The sequence below is a fragment of the Halichoeres trimaculatus genome, unplaced genomic scaffold, assembly GCF_033239565.1.
Source record: "Halichoeres trimaculatus isolate MK-OKI-2021-1 unplaced genomic scaffold, fHalTri1.1 fHalTri1_scaffold_6, whole genome shotgun sequence".
NCBI classification, from domain to species: Eukaryota; Metazoa; Chordata; class Actinopteri; order Labriformes; family Labridae; genus Halichoeres; species Halichoeres trimaculatus.
The window spans coordinates 11818564-11835472 of NW_027437184.1; the positions used below are offsets into that span (position 1 = coordinate 11818564).

The 16909-nt window shown below is 39.8% G+C and overlaps 1 protein-coding gene across 3 annotated transcripts in view; it reads left to right on the top strand.

Moving 5' to 3' along the window:
- pof1b (POF1B actin binding protein) overlaps positions 1-6626 on the top strand; it is a 35621-nt gene extending 28995 nt beyond the window's left edge. The window contains exons 11-13 of one of the 3 annotated variants that reach the window (XM_074672994.1): positions 474-544; positions 941-1055; positions 5756-6626. In XM_074672994.1, the coding sequence (XP_074529095.1) occupies positions 474-544; positions 941-1055; positions 5756-5869 (300 nt within the window). In that variant the 3' untranslated portion in view covers positions 5870-6626. Of the gene's footprint in view, positions 1-473; positions 545-940; positions 1056-2474 lie in introns of all 3 variants that reach the window. The other 2 variants (XM_074672996.1, XM_074672995.1) reach the window with 2 other exon arrangements.
- The last annotated feature ends 10283 nt before the right edge of the window (positions 6627-16909 follow it).

Consider the following 16909-nt stretch of genomic DNA (forward strand, 5'->3'; position numbering starts at 1 on the left):
AATAAAATAATTGCACAGAATAACTTTTCAGGATATTGACACTTCCTATAATCTCTAAAAGAAAGGAACAGTTAAAAAGTTTTTGTTTTGATTTTTTTCACCTTTGATTTTTTCGTGAGATTCAGGAAACCATCTCCTTTTTGGCCTAAGGAAATAAATCTTGTCTGTTGAATAAATCCTGCTGCCAGACCATAAAATCAGAAAGCAGCAAAGCTCAAAATTCATCTCTATAAACAGAAAATTATGATAAAATTCCTCCTTTTTCTCCTTTGAGTCAGTAATTATACCAAAACAAAGATATCTGCACACAGATCACTGCAGAGGAAGCTTGGCTCAGAAATCCATCATTCCTGATCAGGTTACCTGCAAACTTCACAACCTGCCTTTAAGGCCACCAGATGAAACACCAGAGTCTGTCGAGAGCAGACTGTCTATAATAACACGTGTGACCTTTGACCCTTTGTGTCCTGCAGGAGATCAAGAAGCTGATGCAGGAGAGGAGTGACAGCTCTAAGAATGTCACCAAGACCATCATTACCAAGAGGTGCAACATCACACACACTAAACCAGCTCACACACATCTTTACACACCTTTTAAACCTCAAAACTGATTATTTTTGGTGCACATGCTCCTGAATTTTTTATCTGTGCAGCTTTAAATATACTTTGTAGCATTAGTATGAGTGGGCGTAATTGCTTTGATACACATAATTGCACTCACTGCACTGCAAAGTCTGCATTTACAGTTCTGCAGTAGATTCCATGTTTTTTAAGAACAAAAATCCAGAAAAAGACAAGATTCTAGCAAAGCTAACTTGTCAGGATGATGATACAGAGAGAGGAGAGTCATCAGCCTCTCAAGTTTGTCTCATTGAGAGATATTTACAATCTTAATGTATCTTGGTTTTTGTGGTGTTTGTTTTTCTGTGTGTGTTTTCAGGTACAGGAACCAGTACCCGATCCTCGGTCTGCTGAGCGACGACTACAGAGTCACCTCTCCAGTGAAAGAAGACAAGACCATCGTCATCGAGAGGACAGGAGAGATTATAAAGCAGGTAAAGAAGTAGAGACAGGAGGAGAAGAGAATAGAGTTTTACAAAGGGATGATGACACAGCTCCAATGGGCAGGAGTCTCCCTCATTGGTCATGTTTTTTAAACCTCTGACATTCGTTACCACAGCTGTGCAAGAGAGGTTTGTGTGACTAAAACAGGCAGGATCAATCAGAGGATTGAACTGAAGGATACCATAGACTCACTCACAGAGTTGTGGGCAGAGCCCTGAGGTCAAAGGTCAGAGACAGAGCTGGGGCACTTGATACTCCACTGTGCAGAGCAACTGGTGTTTCAGTGCACAGTGTGACCATAGTTACACTATTATCAAACTACTAATGATATTAACGATGACGATCAATCCCAAAACACCAAATCGTTGTTGTTCTGATAGATTTGGAGCAGGTCTGGACGTAATTTTCTGGCTCCTTTATTTTGACCCAGGTGAATTGCTCCAGCTTGTCTTTGCCAAAACCTCAAAATTATTCAAGGAAAAAAAAAAAAACGAAACCCTAGAGAACTTCAGGGACCTTCTGTTTAATAACACAAAATCCATGTGTGACAAAGTTTGAAAACTTGATCAATAATATATAGATTAGCCACAATTACCTCTTTTCACTATGTGTTTTTCCAATGAGTTTAAATGTTTGCTTCTGATTTCACATTCAATACTTGGGCCAGGCATTTGAGCTGTAAACAGATGCACTGGCGCCATCTAGTGCAAGGCTGATGGTACTGCAGACATTTCTATTGCATGTTTTAGGTTTGAGAGATGCTTTTAAAACTATTGAGCACTTTTTTGAATTAAACACCTCAAGCAAAGTCTCGTAAGAATGATTTAAATCTGTGTTGCATTTATGGGGAACGCTGCTAAATTTGAAAATGCTGATTTTTCTCAGTGCTTTTGATTTTCTTTTCTTGCACTGAACACATAAAAACAAACAAAAGATTATACTTTTATAGTTTGACGGAGAAATAAAGCTAAAACTTCCCAACAGCACTTGAGATGACAGTTGGCACTTTCTAATTTTCTTTGTCCTCATGAATGCAGCACAGGCACTTCAACTGTTTTGAGGTGATTTTAAATCACTCTGTTATGAACAATCTCCTGGTTTGAGATGTTTTGGATGCTCCTTATCCTGGTCACTTATTTAAAAGTGAAAATAAATAAAAGAAGTATTGCACTCCAATGAAACAGGCGCTGTATTCAAAACTGTTTGAGATGCAGCATCTGAGATCCTCCATTCTGTCAGAAAGGATGGGAAAATGATGAAGACCACATCACTTTGACATACAAATGATAGAGACTGGTCCTTTAATTTTTTTATTTTCTTTTTTTACCTGAAGAGCCTCCAGCTTGTTTTATTCCTTACTAAATCTTTGTACAGAATGTAACAGCTGTACCTGTGTTTTTTCAAAACAGGAAACCATACTAAGCCCTTAAAGACACACTGCTTCTCTCCGACAGGAATGATTGAACGTCGAGAAGACCCAGATGTCACCTTTACCTCTCCCCTCGCATGCTCCTCCCCCTCCCCCTTCCCCTTCCCCCTTCCTCATCCCCAGGGCTCCCAGGTTGGTGGTGGTCGTTGAAATCCCCCTCTCCTCCCCTAAATTTGGGTTTATTGGTTTAAGAATTTGGTTCAACCAAATTGAGCTTGTTTGAGTGATTCAATTTTTTTATCCAATAATAAATAATCCAATAATCAAAGATGGAATATTTCAGAGAATGCAACACCGTGTTGATTGTGAGATGGATTAAGGTGACAATCATGGCAACTGGGAACTGGGCGAGATGTGAGCTGTTAAATCTGAAAATCTGTTTCCTGTCCGTACTCACCTTTTGTAACTGTTCTCTATCTGAACAGGAGATAACTCAGTGCTGAAACACCTTAAACATTCTGATTTTTTTCTACTGGTATTTGAAACTTAATGTAACTGGAGAAAAATACCATATCTATATAAAGTTGTTTTATGTTAAATTCTGTGCTGCATTAACAAACTGACATTGAAATTTAACATTAAACCTTCCTTTTTAACTCTACACATTAACCCTAAAGTATCGTATTATTATCATTATTGTTTACTTTAACTTGAATTGGAAGAAAATGTGCACCCTCTTTTTAAACCTGGTATATATATGTTTGTGTATATTAATGTGTAAGGTTGGGAAATTACACTATATTAGCTATGAAATAAACATCCACCGCCTGTAATGTATAAAAATGTAAAAAAAAAAAAACATAACAAAAACGGATTAAATGTTAGACGTCTAGAAGTTTATAGTGGATCTTACTACCATAAATAACTTAATAATAATATAAGAACTGTATGTTTGTGGTGAATTGAGAGTCCCAAATTCATGTTGTTTTATGTTGTGATATATTGATGTGTCAAAGAAATAATGCCAACCCATAGTTGACTGTCAGTTTAAGAAAAAAAGCACACCAAGTAACAATTTAATTTGACATTTCCACTGAAAGTTTAGGACAAAGAGACAGGAACTTCTGCAAGGATATAAACACTAACTTTAATGTTTAGTGGGTCCCAAAGTGTGGTAATGGTGAGGGCAGTCACAAAATGTCTTGCAAAAACAAAAAAAAGTCAATCAAAAACTTGCAATTGCATATTTCATGTTCCAACAAAAATACAAACAAAAATAAAGTGTAAATTTGGTATGAAACCATACAAACAGATTTTTTAAATCTGTTTTACTTTGTTAAAGACCCATGAGGTGACTTAACCATTTGAACGTCTGGCTGAGAATTTTGGGAAAACCTGTATAAGATCAATGATAGCTGAAGAAGAAAACACTGAATCCCAGTTGAGAACAGAAAGCAAACACAGCTTTGTGCCAAGTGTTTCACTGATTGTTAGTTTTTGTCTGATTTGGAATTAGCCTATTAGTGTTTTTACACTGCAGGGGGTCACCTGTCACATACCATGATTTTGGGTGGTTGCCAGCTGAAAAATTTGGAAACCACAGGCCCAAGTTAATTCCTAGATATCAGCAGCTTAGAGATGTTCTTGCCAGGTCTGCTGTTGTGACTGGATTGCAGGACAGGATCTGATAAAATGGTGGTAAAATGTGCTGAAACACCCTTCGGTGGGTTGATTTGATGTGGGATTTTCTAATCTCTTTTATTCAAGAAGCTTTGACCAATCAGAATCAGGCATTCAACACAGGCAGGAGGAGGAATCAAGAAACCAAGATATGAAAGCGCTCGTGTTTGATAACCAACCTTACTGCACAACTTTAAACCAAGTTCAAAAGATCAATAAGACCTTTTCTACTTCTCGTTATCTGACATTTCTTAATGCAATGTCTGAAATATTGTGATGAGGAACCAGATGTTTTAAATGTTTGCAAAAGACCTCTAACAGCACCGCCTCAGCTTCCAGTTGCCACTACCTCATGTTTATTCCATCCTGGTGTCACCAAGCATATAGCATGTCCTCAAAGCCACCACAGCCGTGCTAGCCCAGGGGTCGAGGAAGTGGACATGACGCTATGATTGCTTCTCTGCATGTAAATATTTATAAAGATATCTATAAGAGGAGGAGGAGGGGTCTGCTCACTGAATGTAGAGCAGCCCCCTCCTGCTGAACATCTAAGGAACATTTGAGAAATGTTCTGATTGGGTAGTTTGCTTTGCTTGTTTGTGCTAAGTGGTAGTTTTTATTCGTCCACTGTGTTATTGTGTTTTTATTTTGACGTCTGATTTGACTCGGAGGTGCATGGGTATGTGCTGATCACATGTAGCTTTCATGTGTTTGTATACGACAGCGGGATCTGGGTCACTGCTGTTTGATGCCTCACATCCAGGAGACTCCTGTGGCTGTGATGCATTGCAGTGGGTGGGTGGGAGTGTGGGTGGGCTGGATGTAAGGAACCGGAGCATGATTTTATGGGTTTTTAAGATGGTGGAAGAGAATATCGAAGCACAAATTGATGTATATGTTTGTCTGGTTGTTTCTGTAAAGGTGTTTTACAAAGGGACGCATGTTGACGGCTTTGTGTCCACTCGGTGCTCGTCCTTAGGGTGCAGCTGCCTGTTTAGCACTTCCACAGTGATTTCTGCACCAGAAAAGAAGCTGTTCTTGTACTCCATTAGAAGTCAAATTTCCTTTTAATTTTACAAGTTTTAAACTCCTGCAGAAAAAGTCACTGTTACTCGTTAAACAGGCTGCAGCACCTTTTTTCCTGCATGCTGGAATATTTAAAATGTTTATATGCACTTGTGCATAAGTTTAACCATTGCCCTCACATCTGATTAACACTACTGACCTAAGAGAGAGTGACCAAGTGGACACAGAGCCGGGATTCTGCAGGAATCCTGTAAAATATGTTACGGGACCTCATGTGCCTTACTGTGTTTGCTTGTCAGTGAGTTAATGAAAGACCTGTGTCACTGTTTGGTAAAAAAGCATATCATTATACTCTGAAGATAATCAGAGATGACAGATTTTGACCAACTGACCAAACAGTGCTGGCAGCCTGAGTCCACTCGTGGCTCCTTGGTTGCCATAAGACGGGCTTTCATCAGCTCGCTTTCTGGGTGATCTGCAAAGAGACCAAATCCTGCTCTTCTCTGCCAGCACAGAGGAAATTGTATGCTGAGCTAACTTAACTGGTTGATGCTAATCTTCAAATAGTATGTTTAAATATATTTTCATATGCAAACTGTTTCTTTATTTTTCCAGTTGAACAAGATTTGTGTGGCTGACCTGCCTCAGTCCACTCCAGAGAGAAATCTTTCAGCTGTGATTAAAATCAGTCATGTTTCTTCACAAAGGTGTGCGTCATTTGTCTTTTGATTCCGTCAATCGCTGAACCAGTTAGCTAATATGAAAGGGTAAGTTCACCCCAAACATGCTGTATGGGTCCCATACTTCTCTGTGAGCACTAACAGGTCGTCTTTGCATGAGCACTATCACACCCATCTCGGAGATATCACTCTTGCCAAATGTGTAATTTCTTTAATGGTCCCATATTATGCAAAAATCACTTTATTCAGTCTTTTAGTAAAATTTGTGGGTCTTTGGCTTTCCTCCCAGCCCACAAAATGTGATATGTAATGACAAAGCCTGTACTTAGTAAAATCCTGACCTAAAACAAGCTGTTTGGATTTTGGGGATCTGCCGACATCAGCGATTCCCTTTTTGGTCCACTGGAGCAGATACCCTCGCACCCCCTCCCTGCCCCACTCCCTTCTCTGCTGCTGGAGAGAAATCTTTCCAGCAGGGGAGAGAAGAATGCTGAAGTTAAAGGGCCATCACTGTTTTGTTGTTGGTTGTAAACAGCCACATAGTTCCATGCACAAGCTTCCCATCTCGGAAGGAGACAAGGCAACTTGAGCAGTGGCTTTAAGCCACTGCTCAAGGGCACACCCAGCAGCCTTCATCTTTTGCTGCTTGCAGGGGCACTAGGGTGATGAGCACGACAAAGAGACTGACCTGGATTTTAAGGAGACATGGAAGTCCAGAAGACTGCTCAGGGACTGGTTGTAGAAATCCACTAAGTCAGCATCAGAGAGGAGGTCCAGGGCCAGGGCAGCCACATTGATGTTTTCAGGTTTCTGAGATGAACAAATGTTGTAAAAAAGCAACTTAAGGTGATATTAGAAATGAAACTGTTGAACCAATGCATAACTTGCATTGCAAATTCCCTTCACATTGCTGAAAGCTGCTAACCTAAATCCTTCCAGCAGAGGACGCCAGCCCTCCCCTGCTGCTTGCCCACAGCTCGGGGTCAGTGAGTGGATCTGATGGAGCAGAGAGACACAGAATGAGGTCATCGCAGCTCTGTAGGGCTTGGCTCAGTTGGCTGCTTGTTAACCATTTTGACTTCAGCACACAAGGACACGAAGGGAGCATGAGACTGTCACAGAGACACGAATAACCATGAGTGGCCTGAGGAGATGCTCGATCTGAGAAGTGACAGATACATGATGAAGGAAGTGATTAACAAATAAAATGAAAAAAAAAAAAAAGAGCCAATTTTTTTTCACACAAGGCTGTAAACGTGCTAATTTCTGCAGCAAAAATCAACTTTTTAGAATGTGTACATGGTTTCTGTTGCCTTAGAAGCTGGTCTCAAGTGGACACTTGAGGTACTGCAGTTTTTAGCACTTTTGCATTGGAATCATTTCTCAAAGTCAGAGTTTTTTATTTTCCTTTTCCTTTTTCCTCATCAACAGCTGCCTGTGGAAGTGACTGAATTTTACGAAATAAAATAAAATAAAATAAAAAAAATGAAAGCACAGTTTCTAAATTGTACTCTGTGCTATCTTGACTTTTTTCCCCCCTACCTTTCCTGTTTTTTCTTCATTGATTTCATCTCTCTTGCAGGCATATCCAAAGACATGTTTCATATGCCCCTTAGCTTTCATCCTATTGTATTAATTATGTTACTGAATCAATCACAATTAAAGCATGTGTATGCTTACATTTTCTGTCAAGGTCACAAACAAACAAACAAACAAACAAACAAACAAACAAACAAACAAACAAACAAACAAACAAACAATAAACAAACAAAAACACACACACACACACAAAAAAAAACTAAGACAGAAAAAGTGTATCTCATAACATATCACTTAACTACATTTGGACTCTGCATAGGCTTCTTGTACAAGGTAAAGCTCTGTACATTCAGAAACTGCAGACACTCACGAACTCTTATGGCTGACATGTTTAAATGAATTTAAATATGGGGTGAAAATGTGAGAGTTAAAAGGAAAAGAAATAGAGGACACAAAACTCAATCAATCTTATGAAATGGTGCAGAAAAATAGTTCAGAATGCATGATAAGACATATTTTGGCCTAAAACATATTGTTTTCAGGTCAAATCTAGATTCTGATCCTGCCACAAAATTATCCTGCCATATTTTCTCCCATATAGCCCCCTAATGGAGAACATTTCCTAGAGAAGAAATTGAGTCTTCTGGTGACACAGCATGTAATACTGCAGACAACTCACCACTTATCATTGAGAGACAATTGAGAGACAGCTGAGGTTTGATTTCATAAGTCTGTAATGATGGCCTTTGTTGGTCCTTTTTGGACCTCTTCACAAAATCAAAGGCTTGGACACAACAATGTCATAGAATCTATGATCACAAACATATAACAACAGAAAATAGAGAGTGAATGCACAACTTTCTGACCAGGGTTTCAGCAGCATCTCCCCTCTATGACCTCTCTCTTTTTCAGATGTTTCTTCCTTTTCATGACGTCACAGTATTTCCTCTTTTACTCCCAGAGGACAACCATCCAAATTCCCACTAAATGACGCAGGTTTTTGTTTGTAAAGGAACATCTCCAACTTTGTCTCAAATACTCAAACTATTTTCATGCACATATTTTTGATTTTGCAGATAAACTTATGCAAACATTAGCATCATTATGTCACTTTCTGTCTTCTCTCACAGTCAAGCTCATGCATCATGACGAGTGCCTCGTCTCTCTCTCTCTGTATCTGTAAACCCAATATCCTCCGGGGCCTGGGGGTTTTAGAGTGTAAAGGCAGTGCAGAGGCAGGAAGAGAGAGACTGCATTATCCACATCAAAGAGCCAGAGTTAACAGCCATAATCAATGCTTCCCCATTACGCACTCCAGTCGGCCTCCCTCTGCCTCCCTCTCCCTCTAATCAGATCCATATGCTTTATCGGCATGAATGGAAGTATGATATTAATATTAGGAAGAATAAAAAGGGTTCATCAGCAGAAGGTGGCAATGCACAGAAACAATGAAGGGTCATGTTTGGCAAGAGAAGCTCCCTTATTTACATTTACTTCTGTGTTGTTTTTACATGATCAGCAAAAGTACCCACATCAGCATGAGCTATAATAAGTATTAAAATATTTAAAATTTAAGGTTTTAATTCTTTTTGTCCAGAAACAAACAAAAGAAAAAAAACAAAACAAATACAAAATCACAAAAGGACATTTCTGACTGTTGTTGGGAAGTTATCAGGCCGGAGACCTGTTGGGTTGTCTGTCCCCCTCTTTAACTGTTAGAATCTAGAGTTTACTCTTAACAGCAGGAGTGTTTTTTTCCATTCAGTTCAGTAAAGACAAACTACAGAAAAAAAAAAAAAAATAAGAATGAGGAGCCTGCACACCAAGTTTGGAATAATTAAAGTGGTCTGTATTGAACCCTCTGCCCTGCACAGCCGAGCTGATCGACCCCTCTTTCCTGGTAACCAGGCTCCATGCCTGGGGTCACCCACCCCGTGGAGCCCCCCTGTGTGGCTGTGGGGCCATGGTGTGTGTGTGTGTGTGTGTTTGTGTGCTCCATTTTGGGCTACAGCCAGGAATTCATTGTATGAAAAAGTTGCAGCTCACAAAGATTCACAACCAACAGCCTCCACAGCAGGAAAAAATATGTTCTTCACATAAACACTGTTTGCAGTCTTTGTCTTTTCATATTTGATGTTACTCTTTTGACGGGAGATCATCAGTCCTCACAGGTTCAAAGAATTTTAGTTCACTCAGAAAAAAACTGGAGTGAAATGAGATCACAGTGGATCTAATGATGGTCCTGGATTTCACAGAGCATCAATGTGAGTGCATGAGGGTGCAGTGACGAACTTAATCCTTTGGAGGCTCCAGGGGAACGGTCATTTTGGGGCCCCTGCATGTACCCCTCTAATGTTGCTTATCCCTGTTACTGTTAACCCTGTATTTTTAATAAATACAAATTAACAATAATTCATGCTATGAACGTGTGGACTCATATAAATCATACAACCCTGCATAAACCAGTACCCTGGTCGGGGCACCTCAGTCTAAAAAGTCTGCACATGCCCCTGCTTGTCAGCGTGTACCTTGTTGCAGGTATTTTATGTTAATTTCTTTTGAACAGATGGATTGATGCTAAACAGAGGGTTCATGGGTGGAATAGACAGGGTTGCAGTTTACGACGGGACTAAACTTTTTCCCAGATAGAAGTCAAACAGCCTCTCAAACATTCATGCCCATGCAATTCAAGTTGATGTGAATCACCCAAGGGCGATCCATCTCCCTTTCCCACTGTCAATATTCACAAATAGGATGAGCGCCAACGTTTGTGTCAAAAAATAAGTGCATACATGTCAGTGGTTACACTAGAAGAGTGAATACTAATAATAATGTAGTACCATTGAACTGTGATTCGTGTAGCCACAGGTGGCATGGATATTGTAGGCTACGAATCCTTACAAGACCGATCCAAGACCCATTGAGACTGAAAAACTTGAGACCAAGGCAAGACTGAGTTGTTAAAGGCTGTGACAAGACTGAGACCTCTTTAAAGTGGTCTTGAGACCAAAACTGACCAGTCTTGGTCTCTTGCACTGCAAGCCTAGTCCTTTCTCTTTCTTTTGGAGTTGATGTCTGTTGGCTGACCAGCTCATTTGTGCCAACAACTGGGCTGAGGTGAGGAGTAGAAGTTTTTGCAGCAAAAAAAACACATGGTGTGAAAATATGCAATTTACTGGTGACACGTGTGAGCTGATAAAAAATTTACTTGCACTGTCTCAAGTCTTAAGGGTAAATTTGCGTCAGTTAAGGGTCAGTCTGGAGCCCCGCAAAACATGAGTAATGGATCAAATTAGACCTGCTGCTATTGTGAAGATATTTCTATAAAAACAATAAATACGAAAAAAAAAACATAAAGAGGGAATTTTGGGGCCCCTTGGGTCTTGTATGGGGCTCAAAGCTCCAGGCAAATGCCTGGTTTGCCTATTAGTCTCTGTAGGGGCGAACAGGTCAACGTATGAAAGAAATACACACACTGTGTTGTTGACACTGATTCATGGGTTAGAAAATATTATCTCATATTTTACAATCCTTCTTTAGTCATATCACGGTCAAGAGCAACAACAAAGGGTGATCCTCAGACTGTGGAGGTCCCTTTACATCCTGAGCTAGTCTCCTTTACTGAGAGAGCTGATGCAGCACCTCAAGCATGAAAAATAAGACTAATACAGAGTCAAGCTGAACTCGCACCACACTGTGATAATCAGGCATTTTGCTGAGGTGAAGTACTTTAACAAGGGACATTGTTGAGGACACAGTAAGGGACAAGGGACAGTAGCCATGTATTCATGGACCCAAATATTCCGCTTGTATTCGGTTTATTTACTCAAACGGAAAGAATTTAACCTTTGTATACACCTCATTCTGAAAGAAATGTGCCAATCCGAATGGACATTTAATTGGTTTCACAGGGGTGAAATATTCCTTTCCCCAAACTGATTGAGGTATCATGTATCCACTCAGACATAAAGTTGTCAGGGTGCGTTCTTTTAGCACATGCTCAGATATGACGTCAGACGCAACTAGAGACGTTCCTCAATTCTAAAAATGGCGGCGAGCAGTCAGCACTGGAGGAAAGTTTGTTTTCGGTCCAAACTTTGAAGAAGTGAACATAATTTCAAGACTGAACGAACACTTGCAATACGGAGTATTGCAAGACCATGATAAAAAAAACTGTTGTCCTCCGTCTTTGATAAATCACGTGATGTTTACGTTTTTCTGCGCATGCCTCATTGAGTATTCTGTTTGATTAGCGGTGCATGTAGACCAGAGATTGGAATATTCCTTTCCATGTATACTATTGTTTTCGGAAAAGTCATTCGGAAAGATGAAAAACTCCTCATGTAGACGTGGCTAGTGTAAGGGGGCCTTCTTGGCTTTTGGGGACTGCCTCAAGTGGACACTTTAGGGACTGCAGCCTTTTGCTCTTCTACATTGTAGCTGTGCTTACAGAATAAGTGACACTGATGAAGCTGTTGACAATGTCCTCGAAAAAGCAACCTACTGTCTTCAGGAGTGAATCTAATGCACGAAAAACTGCAGTTCCTCAAGAGTCCACTAGAGTCAAGCTTTGAAAACAGCAGAAACCACAAACACACCCATGCTATAAAGCCGATCCCTGCAGTAAGAATAAGAAGGTTTCCAGCATGGTAAAAATCTTAACTTGTGTTTGGATTTATTTTATATGGCAGAATTTTTTGGCTCCTTAAATTCATCTCTCCAGAAAGAGTTGGGTTGCGTCAGTGAAACTACTTCAATCTGGGCTTTGAGTGGCTTTGTTTTTGTGTTTTTTTGTGTTGTGTTGTTCAGCCCCCATTTCTCACTTCCATTAAAAACCAGTAAATTAAGGGTCATCCAATGGTTCTTAAGATTTTCTTGACCGATTTTCTTCTACCATGAGATAAAAATGAGTTTCATTTTTATTGGCCTATTGATTAGCCTTTAAATTTGTTTGTTTATGCACTTTATTTGCATTGCACTATTGTTTTTATCTCATTTTTTTGTTATCCCATTTTATCTTTGTTATCTTTTTTTATCTTCTTATCATCTCATATCTCATTGTTGGCAAATCTCTGTTGGGCTTCATATTTCATGCTTGGTGTCACATGTATTTCAGTATTTTTTGATGTTTTTAGTTGTTCTTTATTTGTCTTGTCTGTCTCCAGCTTCAAACAAATTTATCTGTGAGGAAAATAAAGATATCTTTGACCTTTGACTTTTTGTTTACCTCACCTGATCTGTTGGAAGATGATCAAGTATGAAATCATAAATTTAAAACATTTTGGCATTAACAATCAGCACTTGTGGCTCCAAAACCATCCCCTAATCTGAAAATATTTCAGTGGACTGCAGGAGATTTACCAGATTTCCAGTATTCAGTGAGAGAATAGCGAATCTTATTGCCCTCCACCAACTGTCATTTTTATTATATTTTTTTTTCTGAACTGCTTATGGTTTTAAAAATTTAAAAGTAAGGGTCAGGCTTTACATTTTGCCCTCAGACTGTCTCTTTACTGAATTTTGGCCTCTGATAAGCTGCTGCTCTGTTTCCAAACATTTGTTTTTATGAAATAGAGATATCAGTCATCTTATTTTTCCAGATAACTTGACCGTAAATCACAAACATGCTTTTTCTTTTCTTTTTCTTTTTTTTCTGGTCATATTCTTGTATTAAAAGTAAAGAAAGGGGAACTGAGTGACCTGCTGAGTGTGATGGTGTTGCTCTATAGGTTATGAGCCTATAGCCCCCCCCCCCCTTTAATGTCTGGCCTCTGGTTTGTTTCACTTAATTCTATCTTCCATCTCCTGATCCATCCATCCATCCATCCATCAGTGTCTCCCACACACTCTCAAACACACATACATCCTCTTCCTCTCTCATCCTCTGCTTGTCTTACATTCTCCACCCCAACCATCACTCCACTGTTTTTGTCTTTCTCTCTCTGTCTCTCTCTCTCCTTGATGAGTGAGTGAAAGAGTGAGTGAGTGAGTGAGTGAGTATGGGCGAGTGGGCATAGCCGCTGATGCACTCCTGGTCATTAATAAAAGTTTTATACACAGTCAGGAAATGCATTTGAGCCCCGGTGGCTGAAGCTTCTCTCAGACACACAGGAAATGGGCGCTTGGCCGGCGGCCAATCCGGCTATTTCAGGGGATCGTCCGGAGCCAATCAAGCTGGGCCTGGTCAGTTAATGGATCGGTGGCTCTTCTTCTTTTCTGCACCCAAATATTAGCAGCAATTAGGAGGTGTGGGCAGAGGCCAGAGTGGGAGGTATACAAGAGGAGAGAAAACATTAAGTTGAAAACAACAAGTATTTAGTTGGATGAATGTGTCCAAAAAGGAGTCTGTTCAACTCCCTTTACCCAGAACCAGGAGTTAGCACCTCTCAGCTATGACTTCTTTCACCTTTGTGCTGAATTATTAACAACAGCAACCAGATGATAGATCAAACACAAGAGATCATTTGCTCCACCAGTTTCTGTAGAGGGGCACTTAATAATCCCATTCTGGTGAGTCTTACTTTCACTGTACATCATACGTTATACAGAGGCTTCAATCTAGTTTAATTGAGTGGTGTGAATCCCAAAATCAAAACAGATTTTCTCAGGATTATAGATTCTTTTTTGAAGCTCAGGAATTTTAAGTTCCAGGTAAATCATTTCCTGGAACTACATGGATCCTGTGGCCCAATGTTTAGCTGAGTACCTGGGTAGATAATATAAATCAGGTCAGTGTTGTACAGGGAACAAAATTAGAATAATTGCAACATACCGCATGACCAGTAGAGGGCAGTAAGACAGGGACAAGAACCACAATTAGCCTGTTGGCATAGAGGGTATTCAACCTGTGCTGGCTTTGATCCTGCTTTACTGCAGATTTCTTGACCTACAAAAAAACAACAAAAAACAAACAAACAAACAAGCAAACAAAAATCACACAAAAAATAAACAAAAAACAAGAGCAAACAAACGAACAACCCCCCTGTTTCCCCCAACTAAAACATGACTAAAGCAAGGATGGACCCGTGTGTCAGCTTAAAGATGAGCCCAATGATTGGGGACTTTCAGTGGTATATCCACTGGCACGTTCAGCCGAAGGTCTCCAGTTTACAGGGTCACTCTTTAAACTAGAATACCCGGAGCTGATAGGGACACATTCCAATCAGGCTCAAAGAGGACCATTGCTTAGGAGTTATCACACCAAGTCCATCACAGGTCTTATTGTGGACGGAGGGAGGGGTAAATAAAAACACTGTGGGTGCTCCACCAATCACAGACGTTCTTTTTGCAGGCCATGCCTCTCATAGTTCTTGCACCAGGGCTGTTTTCGGGAGTGAATTTAAGTTACCATTTTAGTTTGGCTAGTATAGTATAGTAAGTATAGTAGTAGTATAGTAATAGGACTAGTGATCTGCTTTCACTACTTTGGGCAGTAGAGATATATTTGTCACACACACACACTTGAGATGTTAATGACGCTGATGACATGGAGCTTCAGGGAAGCAGTGACTCAATCCTTTCAGAGCACTGAGTTGATGAATTCTTTGCTTTCTTCTAAGTCCTCTCCATTTACATCATTTAATTTTGCTTTTCTCTGAACACTTAAGACTGTTTCTGGGATGTCTTTGGCTTTCCTTGAAACTGCAGCAGCAGCATCTGTTAATGAATCTTTACTGACATCAGAAACACTCGGGGACTCTGAGCATAAAGGCATCGTCAGCACTGGACTTTTTAGACTTCTACTGTGAATGAATCTTTCTGTCAGAGCAGAAGCTTCTATGGTGGATAATTTACTTCTACTTGGGGCTGGAATGGTCTAGAATAGAAGTAATTTTTCCTCACATAAAAAGTCTTTGATGATCTGTATGTATGTATATTATATTTAAAGTTGTGTCGCAAACCTTCAGGACAAAGAAAGAAGAGATCAATTTGTGTCAAACCGAACAGCAGAGTACTTCAGATAAAAGTATACAGTGAAAGGCAAGGGTGTGTGTGTGTGTGTGTGTGTGTGTGTGCAGTATTGCTCACGTGATAGACAAACTGTAATGTGTTGTGTAAGTTGACACCCATGTGCTCCATGGGTGGGACGCCTCCTCCTCGTCCAGCAGGGGTTTGTTGCTGCAGCACAATGAAGCACACACACACACACACACACATACACACACACACACACACACACACACACACACACACACACACACACACACACACACACACACACACACACACACGCACATACACACAGGAAGAGTGTGTTCAGAGTGGAGTGCCGGCAGAAATGAATGACTTTGTCAGCTGTATGCTGTTAACCAGGCCATTTGACATTGATCCCTGCCTGACCCAGAACATCCCTCCATCTCTCACTCCTTCTCTCTCCTTCTCTCTGTCACACACACACACACACACACACACACACACACACACACACACACACACACACACACACACACACACACACACACACACACACACACACACCTCTACCATTGTTTTGCTTGATTTGCACGCAAGTCACATGTGAAAGAAGCTATATCCCAGGAATTTGTTTTTCAAGAAGACTAATCCCGTAAACACATGACAAGCTAATTCGTACCTGGAAGACAAAGATACTCTGACATCTTTGGACTCAAACTCCAGTAACAAATGTAGAAAAAAAATCAGGGTTTTTCTGGAGTTCTGAGAAAATGTTGGTTCTTCATATTTAGTACGTTTTTATTGGTAATATTGATTTTGAGTCTGGCAGTTATGTAGGGTTAAAGGTATTTGTCACAAAACCAAAGAAAAAAAAATAAACTGAAGACAAAAGACTCACTCAAACTGGGGACACAGATTATGTCTGTCAAAGGGACAGATGTCTTGTTTGGGGCTTGAAAACAATGACTGTTAGCATGTTAGTGTTGCCAGAATAAGTCACGATATTTGTTGCTGGTTAATGCTCAGACTACCATAGTGTGATTATCTATAATGGGCTGAGATTTGTGCATCTAGAACCATAATTTGAATTATTATAAATAATTTCATAGTGTTTTAAGATCAAGTTTATTTGTTTTGTTATTGTTTTTAGCCTTCTTGAAAATAAACTCTCATTCTCTAATTCAATAATACAAGATTCGAATTCAGTTTGCTGTGGGACAACCATTCCTTCATTTTCATCTATGAGGAGGGGCACTAGAGCACAGATTCACAGAAATCCTCTTCACATCGGTGTAATAGTCTTGCCACGCTGATCTGAAATTGAATTTTGTATTTTCGCAATTAACGGAAGGTAGAGGGTTGAATTTCAAGTGGGGGCAAAAATAAGTAAATAAATTAAGATTCAAAACATTCAATTATTTTTCAGATCATGTTTTTCAAATTTGATCATTTAATTCCAGTCTGTAGCGGCACAAATCTCTGCCCCCACCTTTTAGTCTAAAATTATAAAAAGCATCACTCTGAAAGCTTGTGTCTTCCACAAAATATGGCATGCTTGGAGTAAATACTTTAACATTTTTAGGGAGCAGACATCTGGATTTACAAACCAATGATCCATCACTTATATCTATCAAAG